This window comes from Ambystoma mexicanum, chromosome 3q (genome assembly GCF_040938575.1).
Source record: "Ambystoma mexicanum isolate Mex_15411 chromosome 3q, UKY_AmexF1_1, whole genome shotgun sequence".
NCBI lineage: Eukaryota > Metazoa > Chordata > Amphibia > Caudata > Ambystomatidae > Ambystoma > Ambystoma mexicanum.
Genome location: NC_090926.1, coordinates 1,128,814,942 through 1,128,842,753, shown reverse-complemented (window position 1 = coordinate 1,128,842,753; position 27,812 = coordinate 1,128,814,942). Strand labels below are relative to the sequence as shown.

Below are 27,812 nucleotides of genomic sequence, written 5' to 3'. Positions count from 1 at the left end.
CACAGGCTCTTTGCATCTCCACCGCAGTGGTCCCTGCTGCTCCCACTCACGTTCTTGCCAGCCGGGATGCAGACCGCCTTGACTCAGCTTCCTCGCCGAGCACTTCTCTGCTCACGCCAGCGACCAGAACGGCTGCAAGGCACAGCCATTCCGGTTTTCAGTTGTTCGGCAGCTCCAGCTGCCCTCCTTCAATTTCAGTTTCCTGGTCCTGCAACCACTACGTGACTTGCTCGCTCCGGGTCTTGCCGTTCCTCCCTGATCAATGCCAGTATCCCAACCTCCTGGTCTCGTTCCACCAAGTCAGCTCTCTCTCCCCACATTGATTTGGGGTCCACCTTTTATGCACCTGAGCCTTGTTATGGGGCCTCAGGTGTGTGTTGTTGGCTGGTATTACTTGACCATAACAAAGCCAATTACTGGGACATGCCTGACATTTAGTAGTGGATGTCTGCATACCCCTATTCTTCACCCCAGTACTACAGTGGTGTTTCACATAGGAAGTGTGCATTAATCCTAGTCCCCTCTTCTTCATCTTAGTACCATGTAGGGGTGAATGAGGAAGTAGGAGTTGGGATTGCATATAACCCATAAAGGCTGAGGAAGAGTAGGGTAGGGTAAGTCAGTGTTAGCAAAGCGGGGATACCATGTTTCATCCTCAAGTACTCCCTCCCCAATCTCCAAAGACCATCCAGCCAGGAAGGAGATCCTCCCTCGCTTGTCCGCCCTGAGAGTGAGGATCCAAAAGCGATGGCCCTTACCTGGCCATCTGAATAGAAGATCCCTGGGGAGTGATTGTCAGAGTACCTTCAGGTTTCTCACATCATGCAGTGCTGCAACTTTGAATGGCACCACGTGGCAGCATGCAAAGACTATTTTACAATGGCTGATGTCCCAGCCTATTTTCAAAGATAAAGAACCCATAGAGGAGATAGTATCCATTAGAATACATTTTTTGCTATGAAAAACGACAGTTCAGAACGGGTTTAAATGGCTTGTTGACATCTTAAGTAGGTCCTTTATGAATGACTGATGATGCATTTAGTTATTCAACATAATTACTAATCTATTCCTAGTTCAGAATCAAGACAGAATATACAAAACATTCTGAAATGGTGCATACATGACCAACCCCTACGCCAAATGTAGCAACACACTTTGCGGGGCAAAGTACACTCTTTGCCCAGACGGACACCCAATCCTTCTATAAACATAATATTGATCAGGTTAATTTTTAAGGGGGTGTTGAGGGTGGGCTTTACAGAGCAAAGGGGTCTATGGACTAGGAATATAGTAGTCACTATGAAAACTTAAAACGTAATCCTACGTCTCATCCCCTTTTCTCCATACATATGGTATGTAACAAAGCACCCACTAACTTTGTGGATTAACTGATAACAGATTAAGGTTCTTGCTTGGAGGCTTTCCCTCATCCTTGGGTTGCTTCATGCATAATCCACCTCTTACAACACTTCCTTAACAAATGGTCCCTTCCAGACTGTGGTTTTCATGAGATTTCTCAACAGGCCGCTCTCGGACCTTGGATTCACTAACTTCTAAAACAGCACTCTCACGAACCATGGTTTTAGAAATTTTCATTATAGGTCTCTCCAAGACCTTGGTTTCAGAAATTCTCACAATAGGATTCCTCCATACCTTGGGTTCCAACATTCACTTTCAATGGGTAGGCCACCACAACCTCATTTATGGTCTTTCTCAAGCAGCCGATATCATGTCACCCTCCAGCCACAGGGATTATGTGGTTAAGGAAACACTGCCCCTTCAGGATTCCTCATCCTCAGCAGAGGACCATTCATGGACTCCTTCATGCGCCAGCAGTCAGACTTCCCATGAAAACAAGCACTGGCTTGACACTTTCCAGAGTGTAAACTGTAGATCATCCAAGGCATGGGCTACCTTCGACCAGGTAGTCTGGTACCCATATATCCAGGGATTGCTCGGAAGGTAGCTGCTTCCCTCCAAGCCACTTCGCACTTCAAGGTCTCTGTGTCCCCTCTTTTATAGTGCTTCTGGGAGAATTGGCAATTGTCTGTGCCCTTCAGATTGGTTTTGGCTATCAAGGACTAATTTCAGGGTTTTAGATTGGTTTCTTGTTCGTACTCCCCTCTCCCCAGAGAAGATACTTATCTCTGTTTTGCTTTACTTTAGCTAATTGAGAGATTGCCCTCATCTTTGCCTTTCGTGTCCAAGTACAGCCTTCAACATCACAATCATCTTGAAAGATCCCTGGATCCTGTGTGGTGTCTGTGGCATTCTGCATGCTCCAGATGGTTGGTCACGGCTGCTGAATGCAAATCTACACAACTGTGAGGGTCGCGGTCACCCAAACTCCCGAAATGGTAATTGAATACCTTTCCTGGTTCTGCATGTGCTGCTGACTAGCATCTCCCATTGCCATGTCTGTTGGTATAGGAAGCATTATTTAGTTATCCATGGTGGGTCCAACAATGGTCGTGGTAGAATTCTCCAGCTTATCTCCAGAGCGCACAGCACTATGTAGCAGAGTTGCCTGAGTTTTTACTTCTCATGCAGAATTCCTTGATAGTATTTTCTTGGGATCACTAACAGCAGCATATGCAATATCTTAGTAGATGCAATACTGCGCCTAGGTGGGGATGGTAACCCTGTGAGATCCCCTTTTTCTACCCGTTGGAAGGTACACCCCCCTCTCACATAAGATAGAGAGTTCCTCCTGCAACTAACCCACCTGTTAAAGTAGTTCTTGGTCATATGGTTTGCCAGTAGAGGGTCACTGTGTACTGAGGTATGTCATGCAAGTGCCTACAAACACTTGATAAATTAAAATGGCCAGTGAGCTTTCAAAGGTGCTAATGTCTCTCCCGGGATCTCTGACAATTTGTTGTGAATTTGCTGTTATACTGGGTTTTCTCTGAGTCTTTGTTAACCGCCCTTACCAATGTCATGTCGTCATCCTATTGACCCATCCACCTGTAATAAGATCTTCCGGTAACAGGCAGCTAAAGACATTGATTGAAGGGATGGGGTTCGCAATCAATAGCAACCTCCTCCGCTCAGACTGCTACACAAGGTCCTTAAACGCTGGCATTTGTTTCACTGGGCCAGCGGCCAACTCTAGAATGTCAGAGTACCATATTGTCTGTGCATGCTTGGGAGCCACTAAGATGAGATGTCAGTTTGTTAATCAGGACTGTTCTTAACCACATTCAAAATCAAGGGTAGAAAGTAAAGCCTGCAGCAGTTACTCATCCCAGAGGAGAGGAAATGTATCATTCAGAGATCCCTCACTAAGGCATACAGAGGACACATTTTGTTTTCCTGGGTGGCAAAGAGTTTAAGCATTGGATCCCCCATTTCATCTGAATGTCTGGTCTCTGAGCGAAGGGGAGATCCTCCATTATTGAGTGGTTTGTGTCAGTGTGCTCAGAGCGACCACCATAAAAGTGAGTGTGCTGGAACAGTGAATGGTCACTGGAAGCATCTGAATTTCAATGAACCAGGTTTAGAGCATCTGGGCTATTTTTCATAGTTGAGAGGATCTTGTGTTGGCCATCAAAATCAACACCCATGAGCTACGGATGCTGGGATGAAACTGTTTCAATGCCATGAAAATAGCTTTTTAGCTACGGAATGTTGGTGAGTTTTTTTTGGTTGTGCAGGAACCATAGATTGTTATGTTGGAGGGTCCCCATAGTGGCTTCCCATCAGAAGAGTGATGAATCTAATATTATAATTATAATTGTTCTTTTATTGCAATGGAAATCTTTCAGTGCGCTTCTATAAAGGCAACCTTTATTTGCGGGTGACAACTTGGAAGCACCAGGATATCTATTTCACCATTTCCAGAACCAAAATCTGTCCATTGTAGTTGCATCTCTATATTCATGTTATTCAGCATATGCCTTTGCATATCTCCTATGCAATCTGGCGAAAATCACTTCCAGGTCATAGGCAGGCAGGAGTTCCAGAAGCCTGGGAACAGGATGGCTGGCTCTTCTGCTTCTTGTGAGAAATAAGGAGCTACTTCTATAAGGTAATGGATTTACTCTTTGAGAGGGAAACCTCTCCTTGCTGGGACCAAGTGGAATCCTATGTATTGAGGTTTATGTGTCAGGCATAAGGTGATTTCTTCCAGTTGACTAATAAATCTAAGGAAAAACGAATTCCTTACTTCGGTCTATCCTTAATGAATTTTGACTGCCTTTGTGGAGGTTGTTCAGGTAAGAGTGAATGTCTATTCCGCCCCTCATGCAAAAAAGCAGTCACTGCTAAGCTTACTTCAACAACCTTTCTGGGGGCTGAGCTGTGACTGAATAGTATTACTTTGATTTGGAAACAGCCCCAGTTTGCTGCAAGGCAGAGGTACCTGCGATGAGTGGCCCAAATTGGAATTTAAATGTATACATCCTGAAGATCCAGGGTGCACAGCCAGTTCACCGCTCCTCCATGCCCCAGAGCTTTCAGAATATGTGCAGGAAAGGGACCATCTTGAACGTCTCGAAGTATAGGAATTTGTTGATTCAACTCTAGAATCGTGGGTAATGCAGCTATGACATTTGTTGAAATTTAAAAGAACCAGGGGAAAAAATCACTCCTGTATCTCTGAAAACAGGACCCTTTGTATTATGTTTTAATGCAGTAGTTTCTAGCTCTCCCCAAAAAATTATACCCCATTATCATTAGGACCAACGGATCCCGAGACAGTTCTCCAAATACCAAAAAAGGTCACTCAGTCTCCAAACGGTATATTTGTTCATTGGGTAAGAACATGTGAATTAGTTGACTTCTCTGGGGATGTTGGAGAGAATGGGACGAAACCCTAAAACGTGCACTGTTTTTCAGAGTTTGGGAGGAGAAAGACAAATCTCTCCACTCTCAAGGATATTGAGCCTTAAGACCTGTAAGAATCTCCCTCCGTCCTTGTAGAATGTTGAAGAAGGGATTTTAATTTCTCTTGGTTTTGGCCTCCTCCTTGGTAAGGACTTCAATGCATGGATGAGTCAAAAAGCTGAGCGCTGTTGAAAGGAATAGATCTAATTTTCTCTTGCACTTCAGGGAGCAGCTTAGTGCTCATTAATCTAGAGCCCCTCCTACTGTCCAGCCCTGTGCACTGACCACCTGCTGCAATTCCAATGTGGTCTACAGTATTTTCATAAGTGGCTATGGCCACCTGATAAACCTCATTGACACGACAGAAACGGCTCCTTTTCAAATTCCGATCTAATTACAAACTGGGAGGTTGCATGCAGCCAATGTGACATGCCTGCTTGTCTGCCGCAGGTGTACAGCACTATTCATATAGGCACCTCAAGGTATTAACTTTGTGGAAGAGGCCGCAGAAGCCATACTTCTGAACTGAGATATAGCTGCTGCTACCACTGCTAATATTTGAGAATGATTAGAACTCGAACATAATTTTGCTATCTGGACCTTTTTAAAGTTTCCGAAAAAAAACTCTTGCTAGTCGAAATGTGTAGAATGCTAAGTTTCCCACAGCTTTTTAGAATCTGTGATCACATCACAGGCTGAAGTGGTATGTTAGTTTTATGCCTTCTCGCTCACAGAACAGCAGCTTAAGCAGTGGTTAGCTCAGGTGTCTCCCATGACTCCACAATCTCCCTTCATCTATTGCATGTCCAGTGCCACCAAAAGAGCCTTCTTTGTTCCTTTGGGTCACTCATTTTAGCATGGTGCTCCACTTTTTCTTGACTCGTGTGAAAAGAGGGGAGGGAGAGTATTGAGCCCAACATCATTTAAAAGGTGGTATTGTCTACCATTAATTCGTAACCTTCTTGCTGAGAGCTTTGATCCCTGTGAAAGTACACCAATGTGATAGTGTTTCTAAGGTGGGCATTTGCTAAGATTGTATAACCAGGCTGCTTAGTCCTGATAGCTTCAGCAGTTACCCGGCAAAGACATTTGTTTAGTTATCATTAGCATCTTTACCTAAACAGGAGCAGCTATATACCCCATGCCCACCGATATCCAGGTTAACACCATTAGAGGCAGTGTAAGAGCAAAATCTTACCACCAGTATTTTGCCTCGCATCTCAGAGCTTCTCTTCAGTTTGTCCACGTCTGCATAGTCTGTAGTTTGCCATTCAAGTTCTTATTTGCTAGCACTAGCCTGACCTGCTGTTTCTGCTTGGTTTGTCAGTTTCATCCCACCTCCACCCGACCTCTCAAGTTTCTAGCTTTAGTCTTTTCTCTCATTACTCCTCTGTTACCACCATTAGTCAGCATTCTCTGTTCTTCTGTCTCTAACCATAGTTTTCTCACCTATGTTTCTTTTGATTTAATCGCTATGCGAATAGAAGAGCTCCCGTGCTTCCAGAATGAATCTACTCTACTAATTTACCACTGTTTTTAATTGTAGCCTGGCCTCTTAGTTGTGTATTTTGTGTGCCGCTTTAGCATTCTTACCCCTACCTGCCTCCAACCCCTTAAATCCGAATTTTAGCTTAAGTCTTACTCATCTTCCGTGTCATATTTACTCTGCCCTCTCCGAACCTCTTACATTTTATTTTATTTCTGTTTCCAACCGTGAATATGCTGTCTGGGGCCTATCTTTTAGTTATCTGCAATGTTTGTATTTCTTTTTCCTTTCAACCTTCTTCGAAATATATGGAGAACCAATGTTATTTTTAACAGAACTGCACATCCGGTGGTTTCCCCAATCCAACGAAGGTTCAAATATGGAGAGGTGACAGTGCCTACGCTAGTCTTGCTATGCCCCCTACAACATGAAGATCTTTATGTAAGTTTACCATCTAGCAACAAATAAGATCTGTAGGTGTTTGAAGAGAGGGAAGGATAACGTATGATGTTTAAAACAGATAACAGAATTCAAGTTTAGAGATACATATAACTTAATAAATTCGATGCAAGCAGGGATCTACTCTGGCCTTCACTCAAGCAAGGGCAAGAACTGCTGATCGGGAAAACACCCATTGAATCAGGCGGATGCTGGCAAACCGTGTTATTGGACCTGTGAAAGCATGGACTTGAAGATTATTTGTCATTAGTGAAAGTGCTGAATGTTAGAGAGTATGAAATGGGCATGCAAATGTCTGAACACACAGTCTGCTTTGCCACTCAATGCAAATAACCCTGTCACCGGCTATGAAGTGGGGACCGTCCCCAGGTGTAAAGGGCACTAATCTGGTAAAAGCAAATGTCAAACGGTATCAGCTTTTTGATATAATAGGTGGAATGGAGTGATGGGAACATTTCTTCCAACTAGATTAGGCTTTGATCAGCAACTGTATAAAGCATACAGTGCAAGGAGGCACAACTAGTAAGAGATACAGACATATCAGTGATTGTTACATAACTTGATCTATCAAAAGGGACTTTTACAGCTGGAGTACATTCCCTTAGTATATTTGGATCAGATTAGGCAGTGAAAATCAACTAAAGGATCTTCAGAGGAGCTTGCATGGGTGATAACCATGTAGGCCACCTAACCGAATGGTTTCACATTAGCAGCAAGGGATAATAAGGAGATATGATCAAAACCCTCTACTTCAATAACTTAACAGGAGTCTGAAGGGGACACGGGATACATACGTGACTGGGTTTATAGAAAAAGTGGAGAGGTAGCAGCAATGTCTGAGATGCTGGAAACCAGAGGAAGCTAAAGACAGGGAAGTGCTAGAAGCTGTGAGCTCCCGACATGATCTTCACATATGATGATGAATTTAGAGTAGGTGCGCCTGTGAATGTTACTTTCAGTGATTCAGATAAAATCTGATGAGGACAACAGATGTGTCCAAGGCTTATGTGACTGAGCAGTTGCCTGATTAAAGGGCCGAAAGACAAAACGGGGGACACACTGTATACCAATAGTGAAATCTGTAGGAACTTAGAGGTTTACAAAGGACTAGGTGACCCAAATTATTTTTCTGCAACTGTGTGGAACAAAATAGGAGAAACCTCTATGAGTGACGGTGTGAGGGAGAAACAACTGCCTTTAGATACCACTCTCCTACCACCCTTAAACTAACGTCAAACCTTTCCCAACAATTTCAATCTGGTAAAGCAAATGCAAGCTCCTACCGTCTTTGTGGACCCTCATGGTGGAGGCTGTGATGTCTGTCGTTACATTAAAATAAGGCAGCCACAGGTCCTGCAAAACAAGGGGCATCAAACCAGCTTGAGAAAGGTCCTCGGTTGTTACTTTAGCTATCTGAGCTATTTGTAGTCCTTCACTGAGATTGAGCAACAATATATAATGCATAGAAATCTGAATACACATTAAAACCATTGATCCAGTCAAAAGACAAAGGTTTCTTTCAAGCACAATAGACCCGAAATTCTAGAAAACATTTCACATGTTACTGAACTTTACAGTTATTACTGAAACAAGTATACATACAAAAAACAAAGTCAAACTCCTTTCATTATGGATTCAACATGTTTCCTTCATATACACATTTTGTTTTAAATCCACACTACACTAACTTTATTTTTCCTGTTTATGCCCGACTCCTACATCAGTTCTTTGCATGCATTCAAATCTTTAATAGCTCAACTGCAGTGTTTGTTTTATTAGCTACAGATTGGAACATCAGAAAAAAGCATGCATTTGTCAGGTATAAGGTAAAAATGAGATGGAATGAGCACAGATCTAAGATAATGACAGACATTCAGAAATCGCCAGTGGCAGGACACTTTGCGGTGAAGAAACATCATGTGTCCCAAAATCAGTTCCTGATTGTTGAAGCTGTCAAGAAATATGAGCCACACGATCTGCATGAAATACTGGATCAAAGACATTTTGGATATACAAATTCGACACGGTTTCCTCAGGAGGCATGAACGATGACTGCAACTTTGCATGTTTTCAAGAGGCATTTACACCATCAGTACCGCAGTGGATATTTCATAATTTGGTTTGTTTTGTACATTTTCCTGACTTGATTTGTATCACCTTGTTCTATTTGCCTACTCTGTTTTCTTTATTGATGTTACTCCATTTTTCATTTGCTTTGGTGGGTCATATACAGTAGTAGTTTGACATATAGATTGTTTTACTTGATTACTGCTCCATTTACCTTGCACGCTAGTGGCGCACTCTGCTTTGTTTACATTACCTTTACTTGACATGGTGACGTTCCCCGATCCATGGTGTTACCGTGTTCATATGTGAATTGCTTCCCAACCTTTAGTAATTGTTGAGTTTGGTGAAACATATCTGTAATCAGTTACATGCAGTGCTATCTTTGCTTCCTAGACTAACATCCTTGATTTCTTACAAAAACATTGGACGTACATGCAGGATCCCACGGTTCAAATACGAACATTAGGTAAGTGTGAAGGCATACTCGCTCTTTAAAGACAGTCGAGAGAGCCACAACATTTGGCGAGTCCTTTTCATATTTAGCCTTTTTTTGCATAGTCTTATAGAACCTTTGCCAACTTTCACAATAGAATAGTAGCTTACTCGTTCATTTTTCAGGTACATCTCCAGACCTCTCTTGTGTTATCTTAGACAGTTTAACTTCAGTCAGGTAGGAGCATTATGCATAATGTTTACTATACACAATGGCAAAGTATGCTACACTAGATTCATATGAATGATGAGTTCAGGTTTCCATCACTCCATTTGTAGATATCCAGGAACTCGGGTACAGGGTTTTCTTGAATCTGTTCATATTTCTTATGCCATTATATCCAAACACAGTTATATTACGTACACCATGAAACATTCCTAGTCTTTTGTTTTTATATATTGTAGCTTCAGCCCTGAAGACAGGCTGTGTCCAAAATGTATGGCTACATAAATATTTGGTTCCTCTGGATTGTAGCACATTAAATATTTGACTGTACCAACGTGTAATGTGTCTGACTCACTTACTGATGGCTTTTAAAGAAGTTGTATGCCCTTTCTGGCACTTGTTGTGGGAGCACGTTGCACCATTTACATTGGTCTATTGTAACAGGGAATTGGCAGCCCTTGTGTCAGGGGCATTGGCTACGGTGCTCGTTGAATCAACACAGAAACAGTATTTAACTTTGGGGAACTCGAGTGGTGCGAATCCTTTCTATAATTAAAAATGTCCATGTACTGCCATTATAAATCGTGGTGAGGCCTTGGGCTCAACTGCACGCATCATATTAAAATGTACGGAGCCATGGTGTCATGCCATGCCCAGGTACAACCCTCCAATGCCAGGAATGGCTTCCTATTGGCAAATATGTACCTAGGGTCTTGTGCCTACCTACAGCCATAAGACACTAAGGGACTCATTATGAATTAGGAAGAAATTCAGCGGTAAATCCACCTAAAAATAGCCCTGAGGAATTACCGTTAAGCCCACTTGGCCAGATAGAATTTCCGCCGGATTACAAGTGGTGGTAGCGGAGTAATTCCCCATTTACTTTGGGTCCATTGGACCCTATGGGACATTTTTTGTGGTAATTGCACCAATTCTGCTGATTTTCCGGCGTTGAGTGGGAAGGATTACCTCCATGATTTTCCTGGAGGTAAATCCTGCACTCAAAACACAAACTCATAATTTGACATAGTGTAAAAATTGGCAGCAACTCAGTTACCGCCATTTTTACCACTACGGCCTAACTCGTCATGAGGCTGAAAATACCCTGTAAATCACCTGAGTAGCCACTCCCCCGCTTTAGCTCCTCTTTCTACCGCCAATATGCCTGATCAACAAAAACATGTGGAATTTACCATGCAATTACGATTTTGTAATATTATGAGGCATGCAAAAAACTATGGCTTCTGTAACAGGTTGTGCTACCTGGGTTTTTACAAACTCTAAGATAACTAAACACACTGTATCTGTTATGATAATGTATCATGCTCTTCAAATATCATTTTAATAGTTGATGGTATTGTCACAATATCTCAGAATAAATACTGTTTCTATTATTTATGCCAAGGTTAGTCTTATTAATTCTGCATCTATATTATCCCACACTGCACGAATCTTTAGAACTCTGACAAGCTTATTTACTGTGGAATTAGCTAACTGTGGTTCTACAGCAGAATGCAATGCTGTCTAGTGCCCACTACCTAACCTCTACTAGCATGAGACAAACACATGGCATGATAAGTACTGCTTAATAATTAATTGAACCAAGCTGTTGCCTAGAGGTTTTATGAAATGTGCTCACATTTCCCCCAGTAGTTCCTGATGTATTGTAGGCTGGAAGGCAGGTAAGGTAAATAGGCTTCTTTATTTACAATGTTAACGGTAGTACAGTGCAAGGATAAACGTGGCCCAGAGCCACTCATCTCTCAGCTCCAATTGCCCCACACTCTAGATCCCTTCTGTATCTTATCCACAATTTGTCCTGGGGTTCCAGGCCTGAAACTCTTGCCACTGATGGCATTTATTGCACCTCACTACACTACCACCACTCCAGTAAGCACATGGGTTACTAACAAACGCCTCCCTCCTTCCCAACTGAAACAATGAAATCCAATTAGGGGGAAAATCCTCTAGCCGGAGACCTTTTACCTTCCACACTCCCCCCACCAGCAAATCTTCCCTTGTTCCATATCTGTCCATCCTCCAAATCCACTGCATTATCGAATACTCTTCTGATCTTCTGCGGTCCCCAAAACCTCTGCTCACATTTTGGCACATGTCCTGGCTTTCTCACACTTGGGCCCCCTCACCCCACTCTCTCCTCTTCCGTTTATGCACATCATAGCTCTCCTTCATACTCATGCTTTTAGCCTGCACTCTCTCCCTCAACTCCTGATCACTCCATGCCACAAAGCATGTCCTCTCCAACCACAGCAGATTGGTCGGCGTACGTGTTTTCCTTTTCCTCAACACCTCAACTCAAATCAGACCCTTAGTAGCATGTGGCACCAACCGATAGGCACAACTCCCTTCCTCACTAACTCCTCCCAGCCCTGGCAGGCATCAGTAGCCATCCTGATACCCTGCATCAAAGTGCGAATAATCGCTCAACAGCCCCATTTGACTTAGGGTGATATAAAGAGATACAATGAACGCTACCCCTATGCTCGCCAGTAATTACCTACATGATCCTCGAGGTTAGTTGTACTTCATTGTTGGTGAGTAGGTTCCTAGGGAATCCCTTCCTCTGAAACACACCATCCAAAAACTCTACCACCGCCCTCGAGTGTGCTTCACAAACAATCTGGGTTTCTACGCACTTGGAGAATGTATTTATTTATTCATTTATAAAGCAAACCCAGGGGTATCAAAGCTCTGTTACCTAACCAGTTACTTGCAAAAATGTCTCAAAAGTTGGTACACCTAGGAAGTCCCAGGTATGGAGTCCCAGTTCGAAGTTTATGGGAACAGGGCTCTCTGAAGGCCAAGTATGATTGTTCAGCTCGCCAGGGATGGCAGGGGCTCAGGGGGGAGGAGGGAGGGATTGAGTTGAGTTCCATTATTTGACTGCTATAGTGGGGAAGCTAGAGCCTCCAGCTATACTCTGTTTACATTTTGGCTGGACAAGACAGTGCGCATAGGCGCCGATCTGGTGGGCATGGAGGAATGAGCTCTCCTAATTTTCTGTGAGAGGTAAGGCAGAGCGACTTTGGAGAGGCATCTGGGCGTGATTGAGTAGGTTTTGATTATGATCTTTCTTCTTGCGGAGAAAGTGTGTTCTAGTTTAGGAATATTGAGTGCTACTCGGAGGGTGGTATTCTGGATCACCTGCATCTTCTGGATGTTGTGCGAAGAGGTGCCTGCAAAGAGCATTACAATAGTCGAGCCTAGATTCGATGACTGCTAGGGTGATTGTAAGGCATCTGCCCAGGGATACGAAAGGTCTAGAAGCATAGATCAGTTTTGTAGTGTAGGTACCGTAGAGGCAATGGCATTAACTTGGCGAGTAAGCGAGAGGGTGGCATCAAGGTACACCGCAAAGGTCTTGACTGAGGATGAAACCAGGAGTGGTGTGCCGTCGATATTGAATGAGGCATATTAAGCTTCTTGATCAATGGTGCTGGCTCAACAATAAGAATCTCAATTGTGGCAGAGGGGGTGAGAGGCCATCCAAGGCTGGATGGTCATGTAAACAGAGTTTAGAATGGTAGTCTTCAAGGTAGTTGCCAGATAAGGGGAGGAGGATTTGGGTGTCATCGGCATAGTTGGTGTAAGATATACCAATGGAGTCTAGTAAGTCAAATAGCGGTTTTGATAAAATGTTAGAGGGTAGGGGATTCACAGGACCCTCGAGGCACACCACAAGCGATTGGGAATCGGGGTTGCAGGGTGCTGGTGTTCTCAGCAAACACTCCGATAGATCTTAACTCTAGAAAGGAAGCAATCCAAGTCATGGCTTTTGCCGAAATGTTGGCTGTAGTGGTGAGGTGATGGCAGAGGATCCTATGGTCGACCATGTCGAACGCAGCCGATAGATCAAGGAGCAAAAGGAGAGTAGGCTTCCCCCTCATCCTGATATCAGTCAAGCTAGTCCTTCAGGTCAAGCAGGGCCAATTCTATTTCATGGCCTGCATGAAAGCCAGACTGGCGCATTCCCAGGATGCGGTTGGCTGCCAGGTAGCGCTGAATTTGGATGCAAGCCACGCTGTCCCAAAAATTCAGTAGAAAGGGGACAGTTGTGAGTGGTCTGTAATTATTTGCAACAGCGGTGTCTCCAGAGGTTTTTTTTTTTATAAGCGGGAGTACCCATGCTTCCTTGAGACAGGTGGGGACTAAGCCAGATATGAATGAGGCATTAATGAGGGTGGTAACGAAGGGCGACAGGACCTCAGAACAGGCCTTAATGATGGAGGCTAGGCATGTGTCGCCTTTGCACCTTGTTGGTTTAAGACCCTTTAAAACAGTGAGGACTCCAGAAACCCAGGGTGGGCTATGAGACACTTACCCTCCCAAAGGAGAAAGGAGGGGTAGCCCTCTCAGATTTTCAGGTGCACTACAGGGCAACGCAACTCAGAGCTCTGGCCACCATCTAAGAGAGGACACAGATAAACAGAGGGGTCTACCTGGAGAACCATCACCTTGCGCCCAGCTACAGTGGGAGAGTGTCTCTAGTTCTCGATAAATAGGCTCCCGAAGAGGATCAGGGAGCACCCATTCCTGGGGACTATGCAGAAAGCATTGGCCAGGGGAAGCAAAAGGCAGAAGACAACCACGTGGCCTTCCCAGATGAACCACATCTGGGTGCCACCGGTCAGAGACGCAATCCCAGAAGTTGGGCACTATCAGACCTGGTTCGAAGCAGGGCCCTGCAGGGTGATACAAGAAAACAAGTTCATAAGCATCCAAAAGTTAGAGGACCCATTAGGTATTGGAACGCTATCTCCACTCCTATATCTGAGATTGAAAGGGATATTAATGTTAGAGAATCTGGGTCTGGAGTTGGGAGATGGACTTTGGGCACGACTCTGCGGAAGGGCTTTTACTAAATACTGAAATTCTGGGAACCATAGTCTTTAAGATGTACAGGCAGTGTGACCCCCACTATTGTTTGTTTTGAATGTGCCCTGACTTTAACTAATGGCAATAAAAAAATGTTTTACAAAAAAAAAAAACAAATAGGACTTCTGCCTCTGTGACATGGCTGAAGCGAAACATGGGCAGGTCTTGACAAGTGGCAGTGTGTGGAAGAGACGGCAGGTTGATGAAGTTTTTAGTCTGGATTGCTGGAAGAGGATTTTTTTGTGTGGTTGTGTGTAAGGTGTCAATTTTGTTGAACATGGCATTCTGCATCCTAGTGCACCATGCCTCATCTATGATAATGAAAGGGTGGGTGGCGGGGCAGGGTGGATGGGGCTTCGAATTCCCTGAGAAGAGAATGGTGAAGATCTATCAGGGATTAGACTTGGCATTTGTAATTATAATTGGTTATTTATATCGCGCTTAATACCCAGACGTTTCGAAGCGCGTACCCGGCAAATTGGACCCGTCATGCTCTGCGTCGTCTTGCTTCCAAGAGGAGCACGGTGCCGCCAAGCGATCCTCCGGGGATGCAAATTCTTGCATTATAGGTTGAGGATTTTGCAAGAAGGATGGCTGGTTTGTAGGGTTTAGCTGCAAAAGTGAACAGAAGCTTCTGGTGGTCTGAGGGTGATGTTTTCCAATTAAATTCCATAAGTAGTTTTTTTGTGCAGAGTTCTTGAAGTTCAGGTGTGAACTGGGAGTTGATGTGCACTGAAGGTTTTGTTTTGCAGGGTGCTAAAGGGGCAATGGTGTCAATGGCCGTCATCAGCGTCCTGGAATAGAGGTCAGCAGATATATTAGGGTCAGGTCAGTGATATGGAGATACTCCAATTGGAGTGCCTTGAGCATGGGAACTATTCAATCTTTTGTGAGGCTTTGGGAGCTGCGGGCCCAGGTAGGTGAGCGAGATGGGGTGTTGTGTGTAGTGTGCCCGATAACCAAAATAGTGTGGTGGTCAGACCACGGACAGGGGGTACTGGACCAAAAAAGTCTGCAATCAAATCTCATATCTAGAGTATGATCTTTGACATGGGTGGGGACACTAGTACAGCGTTTGAAGACTAGTGCGCTGAGGGAGATAGCTACTGAGGCAGTGTTGGTGTCAGAAGCATCATAGAAGCCAAGATTTAGGTCACCTAAGAGGATAGTTTTGGTGGTGGGCTTCATGTTGGTTCCTATGGTGTATAGGAGGTACTCTTCGAGGTTAGGGTTGGGCCTATGGGTGGTAGATGATATGGAGTGAAGCAGTGTGTGAGTTGGTCAGTATGACAAAGTAAGTCGCATTTCTCATCCAAGGTGGTACTGAGCTGCTTTATAGGAATTGAGTTATTTGCTATTGGGCCACTCCTCCGCCTCTAGCGTTAGGTCTGTCACTTCTGAATATGGTGAAGCGAGCAGGGACAGCTATAGACTAGGCCAGGCTGGAGGCAGCATGAAGCCAGGTTTCTGAGATGGCTTGGAGATCTAGGTTCTGAGCTGTGATGAGATCATTAATGTCGGAGGAATGAGCAAAGAACAAGTTACTCTCTTACCTGTTAACGTTCTTTCGATGGGATGGTCCGACGACGTTTTCCATATCTATGACAGTAATAACCACAGCTGTGCTGCTTCGGAAAATCTTTCGGCGTCTGCGTCCTGCGTCAATGTCGTCGATACGCTGTCCTCGAGGGTCTCCGTCGAGCCAACGTCACCGGATGTTATAAGTAGGACGCACGACGCCCGTACCCTCAGTTGTAGTTTTTTCCCAGAACGTGTAGCACCAATCTTCTGCCAGTCTGACCACAGAAAGCCTTGCGGAAATGTAAGCTGCAATCGCATAAGAAATTCTGTAGCGGGGTAGGCAGGGTGGGAGTGATATAGAATACGTCGCGGACCATCCCATCGAAAGAAAGTTACCAGGTAAGAGAGTAACTTGTTCTTCGAGGGGATTGGGTCCTCCGACGTATTCCATATCTATGACAGACTCCCAAAGCAGTACCAAGGTATGGAGGAGGGAAAAAGAATTTAGAACATAGAAATTTAGAATGCCCAATCAAATTGCAGAGTAAAGGATCGCTTTGCCAAAGGCCAGATCCTGCCCATGGATAGAATCTAGGGAGTAGTGTCGTACAAAAGTATGGACCGAAGCCCAAGTGGCTGCTTCACAGATGTTACGAATAGAAACACCCCTCTGCAGGGCAGTAGAGGCAGCCATACCCCTAGTAGAATGGCCCTGTAAGCCTACCAGAGGGTCCTTACCCGCCAAGCGGTAACATTCAGAAATTGCCAAGATAATACATCTAGACAAAGTCTGCTTAGAAACAGCTTGTCCCAAACGCCTTCCAGCGTAACCTATAAAGAGCTGATCATCCACTCTGACCCGGGACATGCATGAAATGTAGAAACTTAAAGCTCTCCTAGGATCCAACCCATGGAGCCTCTTCTCTTCCTTACCAGGATGCAGAGGAGGATAAAATGCCGGAAGAATGACCTTCTGGCTTAAATGAAATTCCGACACCACTTTCGGAAGAAAGGAAGGACGAACTCTAAGGACAACCCTGTCCTTATGAAACACAGTGAAGGGTAGCTTAACTGAAAGTGCCTGTAACTCACTCACACTGCGAGCGGAAGTGACTGCAACTAAAAATACAGTTTTAAGGGTTAACACTCTCAAAGGACAAGAATGTAAAGGCTCAAATGGAGCACCCATTAGGAACTTTAGAACACGGTTCAAATCCCAACCGGGCACCTGGAAAGGTGACGGTGGGAACACATCAGTGAGCCCTTTCAAGAACTAGAAATTAAAGGAATTTTGAAATAAGAACACTCCTCAGACAGATGCTTAAATATGGACATCGCCGCCAGGTAACCTTTAATGGTACCCACTTGCAGGCCCTTGTGGGCTAAAGAAAGCAAAAAAGACAGAAACACAGGAATGTCACATGAAAAAGGATACACATTCTTAACCCTGCACCAGTCGCAGAACTTTCTCCAATGGCAACGGTACAGGGACTTTGTTGCCGGTCGTCTGGCCGAAAGCAAAACCTCCATCAGGTCTTCAGGGAGGTCCCAATCCTTATACCTCAACCTTTCAGAAGCCAAGCGTGAAGGTTGAGGGATCTGACCTCTGGATGGAGAACCTGATTCCCCCCCCCCCCGTGAGAGCAGATCGTCTCGGTAGAGAAGACAACGTGTAGGGCAGATAATAATAATAATTTAGCATTTACATAGCGCTACAAACCCTCAGGTATCTGAGCGCTGCTTATTATTACCTACGGTATGTGGTGCTAATTTATCAACCTCAGAAGGATGAAAGGCTGAGTTTGGCCCTGCCAGGATTCGAACCTGCGTCAGCAGGCTCTGCACCGATGTCAAAGCGAGCGCTCTACTCGCTGTGCTATCAGACCGACTAGATAGGATCAGACAGATGGACAAGTCGAGAAGGTCCGGGTACCACGTCCTCGGGGCCCATGCCGGAGCAATGAGGATCATTCGGGAACCGAACCTCCGTAACCTCCGCAGCACTTGCGGGATGACGGGGACTGGAGGAAACGCGTACAGCAGTGGGAATGACCACTCCACCACGAACGCGTCTCCTAAGGCTCCTCTTGGAGGAAATTCCCGCGAGCAGAACCTTTCGCACTACCAGTTGACACTGGAGGCGAAGAGATCCACTTGAGGGGTCCCCCAAAGGGCGAAGATCTCCAGGAGAATCTCCTGAGCCAACTCCCACTCGTGAGAGAACGCGCTCTGCCTGCTCAGAGCGTCTGCTGTCTCGTTTTAGTCTCCGGCCAGATGAACTCCCGAGATCGAAATTCCCTGCTGGATGGGCCAGAACCAGAGCTGCATCGCCTCCCTGCACAGAGGAAGTGACCCTGCCCCCGCCCCCCCCCTTTTTGTTGAGGTAGTGCATGGCCACCTTGTTGTCCGTTAGAATCAGGACATTCTTTCCTCGCACAGTCGGCAGAAAAGCCTTAAGGCAAGCCTGATGGCCCTCAGCTCCAACAGATTGATATGAGGCTGGACTCCGACGGAGACCAACGACTGCTGTCTGTCAGCTCGTTGGCATGAGCTCCCCAACCCGTGAGGGATGCGTCCGTCACGATCGTCACCTCCGACCAGGGTAGCCAAAATGGAGCCCCCCCTCAGAGTGCCTTCGTCGACCCACCACAGAAGGTCCTGAGCGACCGAGGGCGGCACCTGAACGGGGTCCGACATCCTGCCGGAGGACTGTGACCAATGCATCTTGAGAGCCCATTGCAGCGATCTCATCCGCAACCGGGCCTTTGGCACCAGAAGAATGCAGGATGCCATAAGGCCGAGCAACCTCAAGAACTCGATCGCCAGGAGACTCTGGGCATGTTGAAACTTGTGTACCATCTGCTGAATGTGAAGAGCCCTCACCTGGGGAGGAAAACACTGCCCCAGGGATGTGTCGAGCACTGCTCCGATGTACTGGAGCCGCTGATTTGGGGTCAAGTGGGATTTCTTTAAGTTGAGGGAGAAGCCCAACTTGTGAAGGGAGTGGCAGGTGACGGACATATGATCCAGGACTTGCTCGGGAGAGCGCGCCCTGATCAACCAATCGTCCAGGTAGGGGTAGACGTGAATCCCCCCCCCTTTCCTGAGATATGCTGCCACCACCACCATGAGCTTGGTGAACGGCAGGACCCGAAACTGAAAGTGCAAGTCGCCAACCGCGAACCTCAGGTACTTCTTGCGCTTGGGATGGATCGGCACATGAAAGTAAGCATCCTTGAGGTCGAGAGACACCAACCAGTCCTGAAGTTGAAGGGCCTGGAGGACTTCAGAGAGAGTAACCATCTTGAACTTGTCCTTCCTGAGGAGCTTGTTCAAACCCCGCAAGTCCATGATGGGCCTCAATCCCCAGTCTTTCTTCGAAATCAAAAAGGGAATGCCATCCCTTGTTCCTCTCCGCTACAGGCACCAGTTCTATGGCGCCTTTCTCCAGCAGGGACTGAATTTCCTGTGCAAGGAACGGATCTGGACTCTTCAAAGAGAGATTCCCTGGTGGATTGTCGTGAGGCCTCTGCCGGAAAGGAAGACAGTAGCCGTGGGCTATGATCTCCAGAACCCACACATCTGAAGTAATGGCATGCCATTCTACAAGATGCTGCGCCAGCCTTCCCCCAACCTACGAACCATGGGACATGGCCTCATGACTGAGCTGAAGCGGCTGCAGCATTGCCGGAGGGTAAAGAGGCAACTGCCCGAGCGGCCTTGGCACCTCGAGTACCCTGTTTTCCACCTCTGGCACTCCTACGGTGGCCCCTTTGACTTGCAGCTCCTCTCGATCTACTAAAGGATGAGTAATATCGAAAAGAACCTCCCCTCCATTGCTGTCCCCTAGGACGAAAAGGTGGAGGTTGGCGAACTGCAGCGCTCAACAACTTTGCTGCAGCTTTGGAGGTCTGCAACCTCTCAAGGCTCTCGTCCGCCTTGCTGCCAAAAAGATGTTCACCATCAAAGGGCATGTTGAGGAGCCGGGCTTGCACATCAGGAGCAAACCCCGACTTCCGCAACCACGCAAACCTGTGTATTATGGTGCTCGCCGCCGTGGACCGGCTGACGCAATCTGCCATGTCCAGACCCAACTGAACGGACTCACACATGGCATCCTTGCCATCCTGCATCATGTCAAGAAAACCATCCCGTTTCTCCCCTTTGGGAATATGATCAGCCGCTAACGAAATACAGTTCCACAGAGTGTGCGTGAAACGTGACAAGGCACACACGGAGTTGGCTGCCTGCAAAGCCATACCCCCTGAAGAAAACAGTTTCTTCGCCCAGCCATCAAAACGCTTGTCGTCCCTATCAGGAGGGATGGTAGGGTACGACGCCTGCTTTGCTGGGGCCGTAGCCGCCTGCACCAACAAACTCTCCGGAGTGGGGTGCGTGGTCAAGTAGCAGGGGTCGCTACTGGCTGGACGGTATTTTCGCGGCAAAGACTTGCTCACTGCCGGGAGACTCTCCGGGGCAGTCCAAGACGCCGCCTCCCTTCTTTGCAAGGCCATATGGAATGGCAGTACCGGGTCAGTTGGTGGACCTTGGTCCAGGATATCCGTCAGGTAATCCTGCAGAAAATCCACTGTTGGCGCAGACCACCCCAAGTATTCCGCTACCCTCGACATAAGGCGCCGGCACGAGGACTCGGCATGGGTGCCAGGCTCAGGCCTACAGAACTCCACCTCCGGAGAGGTGTCCAGACCACTGGCATCGTGCAATGACTGCCGCAGGTCTTCAATCTGGCTATGCCCAGACAAAATCTCAGGTACCTCCTCAGGAACCATACCTTCCTCAGCAGACCCTTTATCCACCTCAGAAATATAATCCAGAGGCTGGAATGAGGGCACTGAAAAAGGGACAAAGACATTTTTAGCCTTGGCCAGAGCCTTTCTAGGGGGTTACACCGTGACACGGGGTACCTCTGACAAAACAGCCTCGAAAGGCGTTGAGGACGTAGATGGAATCGGTGTCGACGTCGAGCGCGGTGTCGACACAGTCCTCGAGGGCGGAGCCCCGAGCCTGTCCTTCGACAGCCTGGGCGCCGATGGCATTGACGGCTTCCTTGGAGGCGGAGCCTCGAGAGAGTCCCTCGAAGACCTCGGTGCCGCAGGCGTCGATGTGTTCTATGAAGACTTCACAGGCTCCAACGGTCTCGAGGGAATCGAGGACCGGGACCTGGAACGGGCATGTCTAGAGGGACCAACCTTGTCCGACCGGGACCTCGAAGGCGCCCGGTGATCGCAACGACCACTCGACCCCGAAGGCGTGCGAGTGGTGTCTCTAGCACGGTCACGACTGGCGTCTTTCAACGGCGCAGACGGACCGGAGCCCTCCGACTGAAAAATCGCCATCATCTCCTGCCGAAAGGAATCCCATTTGGCAGGAGTGGAATGCTTGTTGGGACAAGCAACCCGCCGACGGGCGGAGTCCTCGGATGAGGACGGGGAAGGCGACCGGTGACGGCACTTCCGTGAGTACCTCGAAGAGGCAGATGCGGAGAGTCGCCCCTTGAATCGTCAGTCGAAAGGCCGGTGGACCTCGACTTCTGAGGCTTAGCCACCTTACCTACAGAAAGCTTCTTCTTACGCTCCCGCAAAGCCTTCGAAGTAAGCGACTGGCACTCCACAAAGTCATCCGTGTCGTAGTCTCCACCGAGGCACCAGAGGCAAGCGACGTGCGAATCCGTCAACGACATCTTGGACCCGCATTCCCGACACTTCTTAAAACCCGGCCGCGGGGTAGAAGAAGACGAGGACATCATAGATATTCACAAACGAACAGGTTCGAGGAACCGAAAGAACAGAAGTCAGAAGAGTCGAGGCGCACCGAGATCTCCGACGTGAACACGTTTGCGGAAAAAACCGAACTCGGGCTACGGGCGTCGTGCGTCCTACTTATAACATCCGGTGACGTCGGCTCGACAGATGCCCTCCAGGACAGCGTATCGACGTCATTGACGCAGGACGCAGACATATTTACCGAAGCAGCACAGCTGTGGTAAATTACTGTCAGATATGGAATACGTCGGAGGACCCAATCCCCTTGAATGCACATTTTAGGGGTGGCGTGGATGGCTTAGATTTCTTAAGGCTGGGTGGTGCATTGGTCAGGGTGGTGGCTTGATGCGTGGGATCATCGTGTGCCAGCTGGCTAGTCTTGGTGGTCTGGGTGGTTTGGTGCCCTGCTTGCCATGGTGAACTTGTTTGCATGGGGGTGTGGGATGCTGGAAAGGAAGGGGTTTTATTGGTCTGGGTCTGCTAGAGGCTGTTGCCAGTTGTGGGCCAGTTAGAACCAAAGATACGTTTAACACATGTGCGCCCTCTCAGCTGCATATTTCTTGCTTCTATGGGTTGAGTGCAAGAGGGAAGAGGGGGTGTAGTGTGCCCGCAGACGGAGTCTGCTGGTACTGATGACAGTGGTCTTTGGTCGTGCGGTCCTGGGCATGCAGGAGGGAGAACGCGACTTGGACTTGGGAGTGGGATTGCTTGCGCACTGGTGAGGCATCGGGAAGGGAGCGCATACATTTCAGGATAAGGTAATTATGGGGGCGGGCATATATTCGTGCACCTTTGTTAGGAGAGGAATGATCTGGCGGCTATTGGGGTGGGAAGGCCTTGTTCAGCAGCACTGGGTATATGGCAACCTCAGCGGAGATGGCCCGCTTGTTGTGTTGGGAGCGTGATGCTAGGAAGTTGAGCAGCATCATCAGGAGCAAACAATGTAGGAACGGCCAGTGAAGTAATAGACTTGCAGGAATTGTTAGCAGTAAGGCAGCAGGCACTGACTGCTCCAGTCACGCCCTGACAGGCCAAGACAGGGGTAGCAGTCCTTAACTGGGGTTCTGCGTGGGGGGGCCGGCTGCGCCTGCTGGCTCCCCGCCATTGGCTCAATATAGACATCTGCTGGCTAATCTAGGTTACGGTGAGGCGGGTCAAAGAAAGTAGCAGGCCCTCTATCAGATGCAGACGTTGCGTCCGCCATTTTGAAAGGGAGACAACGCTCCGACAAGGATATGGGGGCCAATGGATAGCCCTCCATGCTGGTCATCTGTTTTGTAGTGGTGCTGGCCATGTTCACCCAGCGTGGTGATTGAATCAGGAGCGGAGTGCACTCTGCATGTGTGACCTCTGTTGTTGCTGAATAAATCCAACACAAAAATTACATAGTTCCTTACTCCCTTTTCGCCATTGATTGGACCTAAAATGTCCAGTGCAACAAACTCTCAGGACATGCTGGGTAACTCAACTGGGCTGAGTGGCTGTACATAGTGCCTGAGCATTTTATCTGCTTCTTGACACAATGCAGAAATGAGCAAATTCTCTTCTACCTTAGAGACCCCTAGATCTTTTTGCTGGACTTTAGGCCTTTTAATTTCAATCCTGGAGAGAATGAGACCTTCTTCCCACCCTCTCGTGTATTTTTCATTAAATTGAACACTTTTTCTTTTGGTTTCGGAGTCTGACAAACTCCGTTTTTGTGAAATACTTTGAGATCTTACTGCATGACATCCGATGATGTCCTTTGTACTCCCTGTTTTAGATCATTGTTATTAAAACAGCTAACATCTTTGCCAACTTCCTGAGTCGGTTTTACTATTGATGTTTGAGGAATTTCTGCATCCCCATCCACCATGTAGAGTGTTACCTCGTCTTAAAGGACCTTCGGGGTAAGCACTATGAGGCTTCTACCATCTCAATCACATCTCATTTCATCAATCTGCTCATTTATTGCGTCACCTCTGCTCTTAAGGAAATGGGAATATTCCTGACACTTGCTACGACAGGTACTGCTCCCTCTTTTATCCATATCTTTTGGTGATACACCTTGAGGCACCCAAGTACCTCAAGGTACATATCATTACTCTATTCTTCAGGATTAATGTCTCGATGGACCACCGTGATGTGATCCGGCACCAACCTTAAAACCCATCTTGCTTTGCTCATGTCGCCCTAGGAGATGCTCACCCTTCTCTGAGACATACATTTTTGCCACAATTTCTCTTCCTTTACAATCTAGGAGAGCTTCAAACACTCCTAAATCTCAATGCGGGCACCCCACAAGCATTCAATTCACTCCTGGTGGCTCCAACTGCAACCCTTGAAATTTCACCTACCACACATCACTCATTTATGGTATAGCCAGAGCCCATGCTCACTAGCATGGGGACTTCAACCCCCATTTACTCTTACTAATGCATGCAGCTTGTCTCCTTTCCTCTATATGGAACCCACTTGGCTCACTGACCAGCTAACTCCTTCCACATATGTATTTTGTCCATCTTCCTGTTCATCTTCCTCAGGAAATCCTACAATTTCGTGCACCATCCCACCTAAAAAGTGTTCACAACGTTGGGCAAAGTCTCCCTTTTTTCCACATTTCTGGCATTCTGTCTTGAATCTAGGGCATTTTTCCTAATTGGCAAAATGAAAGGTGATGACACCTGAAGCATGATTGTGGTAGCATTTGCCTCTTAGGGGTCTCTCGGCCTTGAAGCTTCCATATCCTGCGATCCACCCCACTTCTTCGTTACAGCTTTCTTTTGATCATTCCGGTTCGACAACGCACACACTTTCCCTGATCTGGGACATACCTTTTTATCCATTTCTATGGGTCATATTTCTTCTCTGATTTTATTTTCCTGCACCTTCAACATGAACTTATCTCTGAGCCGTACATTATAAATGACTCCAAAGTTGCAGTTATTGGCCAATCCCGTAATAAAGTTGTCGATGGACTCTCCTGCACCCTACTCATGGATGCCAACATAATATCTTTCTAGTATGATACTGGACTTCTTCTCAAAGTGAATATCCAAATTGTGTAAGATTACTTCATATGGGTTTCAGTTCTCCCCACTACCTTGTCCTTCCCCTTCCCCACCAACAGGGTCACTGCCGGATTCTGGCAGGCTTTTCAAGATCCTGAGTCCTTCAAAACCTAGGCTGTGCATTAAGAGTGCACACCTTCGGTCTACCCTAAATGATGGCCCATGGATGGCGAAGGCGTCCTCTTGAAAGTCCTATTTTAAGGTATCCCTACCCATAGTGGGCTCTCCAGGATTAGGAAGGAACTCAGGTGGTAAATGTGCCATTATTTAAAAAGAAAACCCCCACATATTTCTTAGTATAATTACTTAATTCCAACGCCTAATCTTGTAATGGCCGCCGAACCAATGCAAGTCGTAATGTCCCAAGCATGCCTGACTTTACACCTTCCTTACTCCACCCTCCAGCTAACCTTCACGTATTCCATAACAGTCCATCAACCAACACCACTACATTATTGAATACTCTGCTGATGTGCTGCAATCTCCAAAACCTATGCTCACATTTCGGCACCTGTGTTGGCTATCTCATAAACCCAATGGCCGCCGGCACGCTTAGTCGGTGCGTTGCGTTCACTCAACCGGGAGGCCGTTTGAGATTAGACCCTCTGGTGTAAGCTGCCCCCTCTCCCGCATAGCCCGGCTTTCAAGAAAAGGTATTGCAACTAGAGTATGTATTACTGACGGTGCCACTGACAAAGTGGCTCCAGTAGTGTAGAGTCTGGCAACCTGGCAAACCGACTCAGGAAGTTGGCAAAGATGTTAGCTGTTTTAATAACAAGAATCTAAAACAGGGAGTACAACGATCCAAGCTTGTGCCCCTTATTTATGCATTAAACTGGGTGTCGCAATCACAATCTCTGCCTGCGAACTGCAGGGTTAGGGGCCCCATGTGGCGAAAGATTTTGGTCACTCTTCTCAAGTTTAGGCGGTATCCATGTGGCCTTATATCATGAGGTCACAAAAAGGGGACATAACCTTGGGATCCCCTGAATTCCTTCTCAAAGGCCAGCTACACTTCGGGCATTCCCCGCTTTGTTCGACAAACAAGTTGACCAAATTACATTTTGCAGCATTTCGTTTCCTTTTTTTTAACTGCAAAAATGGATGGAGGGTGGGTTTGGGTTAGGTATACAGAAATTGGGGGTGAAGTGGTCGGTGGTAGGTTGCTGGTGTTCTCACCCTGCATTTTGCATTAAAATAAATAAATACCAAACGCATGTGCCAAGATGTTTTTCAACCAGTTACATTTTTTATGGATGTTCTTCCTCCAGATTACTCATCTATGATATCCCTATCCTAACGCAGGAGTTTTCCAGAAACGTTTCTGCCGCCATGGGGCACAGCTTGGCTCTGCCCAACACCTATGTGCGCCGGACAGGACGTCAGGGTAAGTATAATTAGCGGCACTGTGTTCTGTGACCTCATTTCCACCCTTTTTCACTAGCACTCTGAAGCCGGGTGTCTGATGGTGTACTAGCTTCCCGCAAAGAGGGGCAGGTATGGAGGGCGATGAGGAATCCATGTGAGGAACCTAGTCAGAATGAACATTACACTATTAGGTAATTTGTTCTTCTAATAGTTTTTTTCCTCCCGCAGATTCCTAATCTATGTTAGACTCCCAAAGCATTATGTAAATCTGGAGGAGAGAGGAAGCAAGAACACCACCTAAGCCAGAAAACTCTGAAGGACTTCCGTACGAAAATGGGCATTCCGGCACGCAAATGAATCCAAGCAGTAATGCGTTGTAACGTGTGCAAAGACTCCCACGTTGCCACCTGGCAAATATTCAGGACCGGGATTTCCCTCTGCAGGGCAGAGATGGTAGCCGAGACCCTCAGGCCTGAATCCAGTTTAAATCTCTGTCATCTACCGGGCAATTCAAGTCAAAGGCTGCCAAACTTTACAGGAAAAGATTGTTCCTCATTGTCTTGGCCGATCTTTACGCTCTGCCTCTTTATTTCTCTTTAAAGTTCAAAACTACTGTTTGGAACAATGTGGCGGTCATGCTTTCTCAGTGGCTGGCCCACACTTCCCTCTTTCCTAGCAAAATACCAAGGGTTCCAATATTTTTAAAGCACACTTGAAACCTATTTGTTGGCCTAAACTTTTCAATCCTTCTCTTTGCATCTTAGTGCCCTGATGCCAACGGTGAGCGTTGCGCTATATAAATGTTTGATTGATCCTGATCACCCAAATCGTAGCATTCTGCGATCAAGAGAATGATCCACCTGGACAGGGTTTGCTTGGTCACAAGTCCTGCCAGCACAAGCACCAGTGTAACTTATGAAAAGCTTCTCATCCATCGTAGCCTCTCTAGTATGAGAGATGTAGAACTTAAAGGTCTGTATCGTACCCGAGCCAATGGAATTTTTGCTCTGGCCTTGGAAGGGAGAGGTGGAGGAAAAATTACAGGAATATGGATCTGGTGATCTCTTACCACCTTGGATAGAAACGAGGGTCTCACTCTCAAAGTCACTTGCTCTTTGGAAAAAAACAAATGGGCAGATAAAAAAGACAGTGCCTGGGGCTCTCTATTAATATTATTATTAATATTAGTGTATTTATTTAGTTTACAATCATAGGGGGAAGAACACAGTGACAGAAGTACAGAAAAAAGAAGCGGGAAGCCTACAGCAGATGGTAACCAATTGGCAGCATGGGGGTGGGGGTGAGACATTGAGGAGCAGATCATTGAGTCTTTTGTAGGGAGGGGAAGGAGCCATTCCTTGAAGAGAAGGGCTTGAGCTCTTGAGCTATTTCCTGAACTTTAGAAGTGATGGGGCAAGTCTGATGTTGACAAGGGGGGAGGTTCCAGAGTCTTGGAGCGTAGACAGTGAAGGCCTATCTTCTGTTTCTTTCCTTCCTGCACTGTCGTAATTCAAGTCTGCACATTTCCTTGCTTCTAGTGGATCACAGGCCTCTGGAGATGCTGAGTTTCGCAGGAAGGTAGCTTGAGGACTTCAGGATGACAGCCTTGTAGGTGATGCAACAGGATTTGAAGATGATACAGGCTTGCAGTGGGAGCCAGTGCAGTTCAATTAATGACAGGGTGATGTGGTCTAATT

At 46.7% G+C, this 27,812-nt stretch overlaps 1 protein-coding gene across 6 annotated transcripts in view; it reads right to left on the bottom strand.

Annotated features, from left to right (window-relative positions):
- PNPLA6 (patatin like phospholipase domain containing 6) overlaps positions 1-27,812 on the bottom strand; it is a 1,092,789-nt gene that overhangs the window by 549,100 nt on the left and 515,877 nt on the right. For all 6 annotated transcript variants that reach the window (XM_069603923.1, XM_069603925.1, XM_069603924.1 and 3 more), the window contains exon 28: positions 8,056-8,125. In XM_069603923.1, the coding sequence (XP_069460024.1) occupies positions 8,056-8,125 (70 nt within the window). The remainder of the gene's footprint in view (positions 1-8,055; positions 8,126-27,812) is intronic.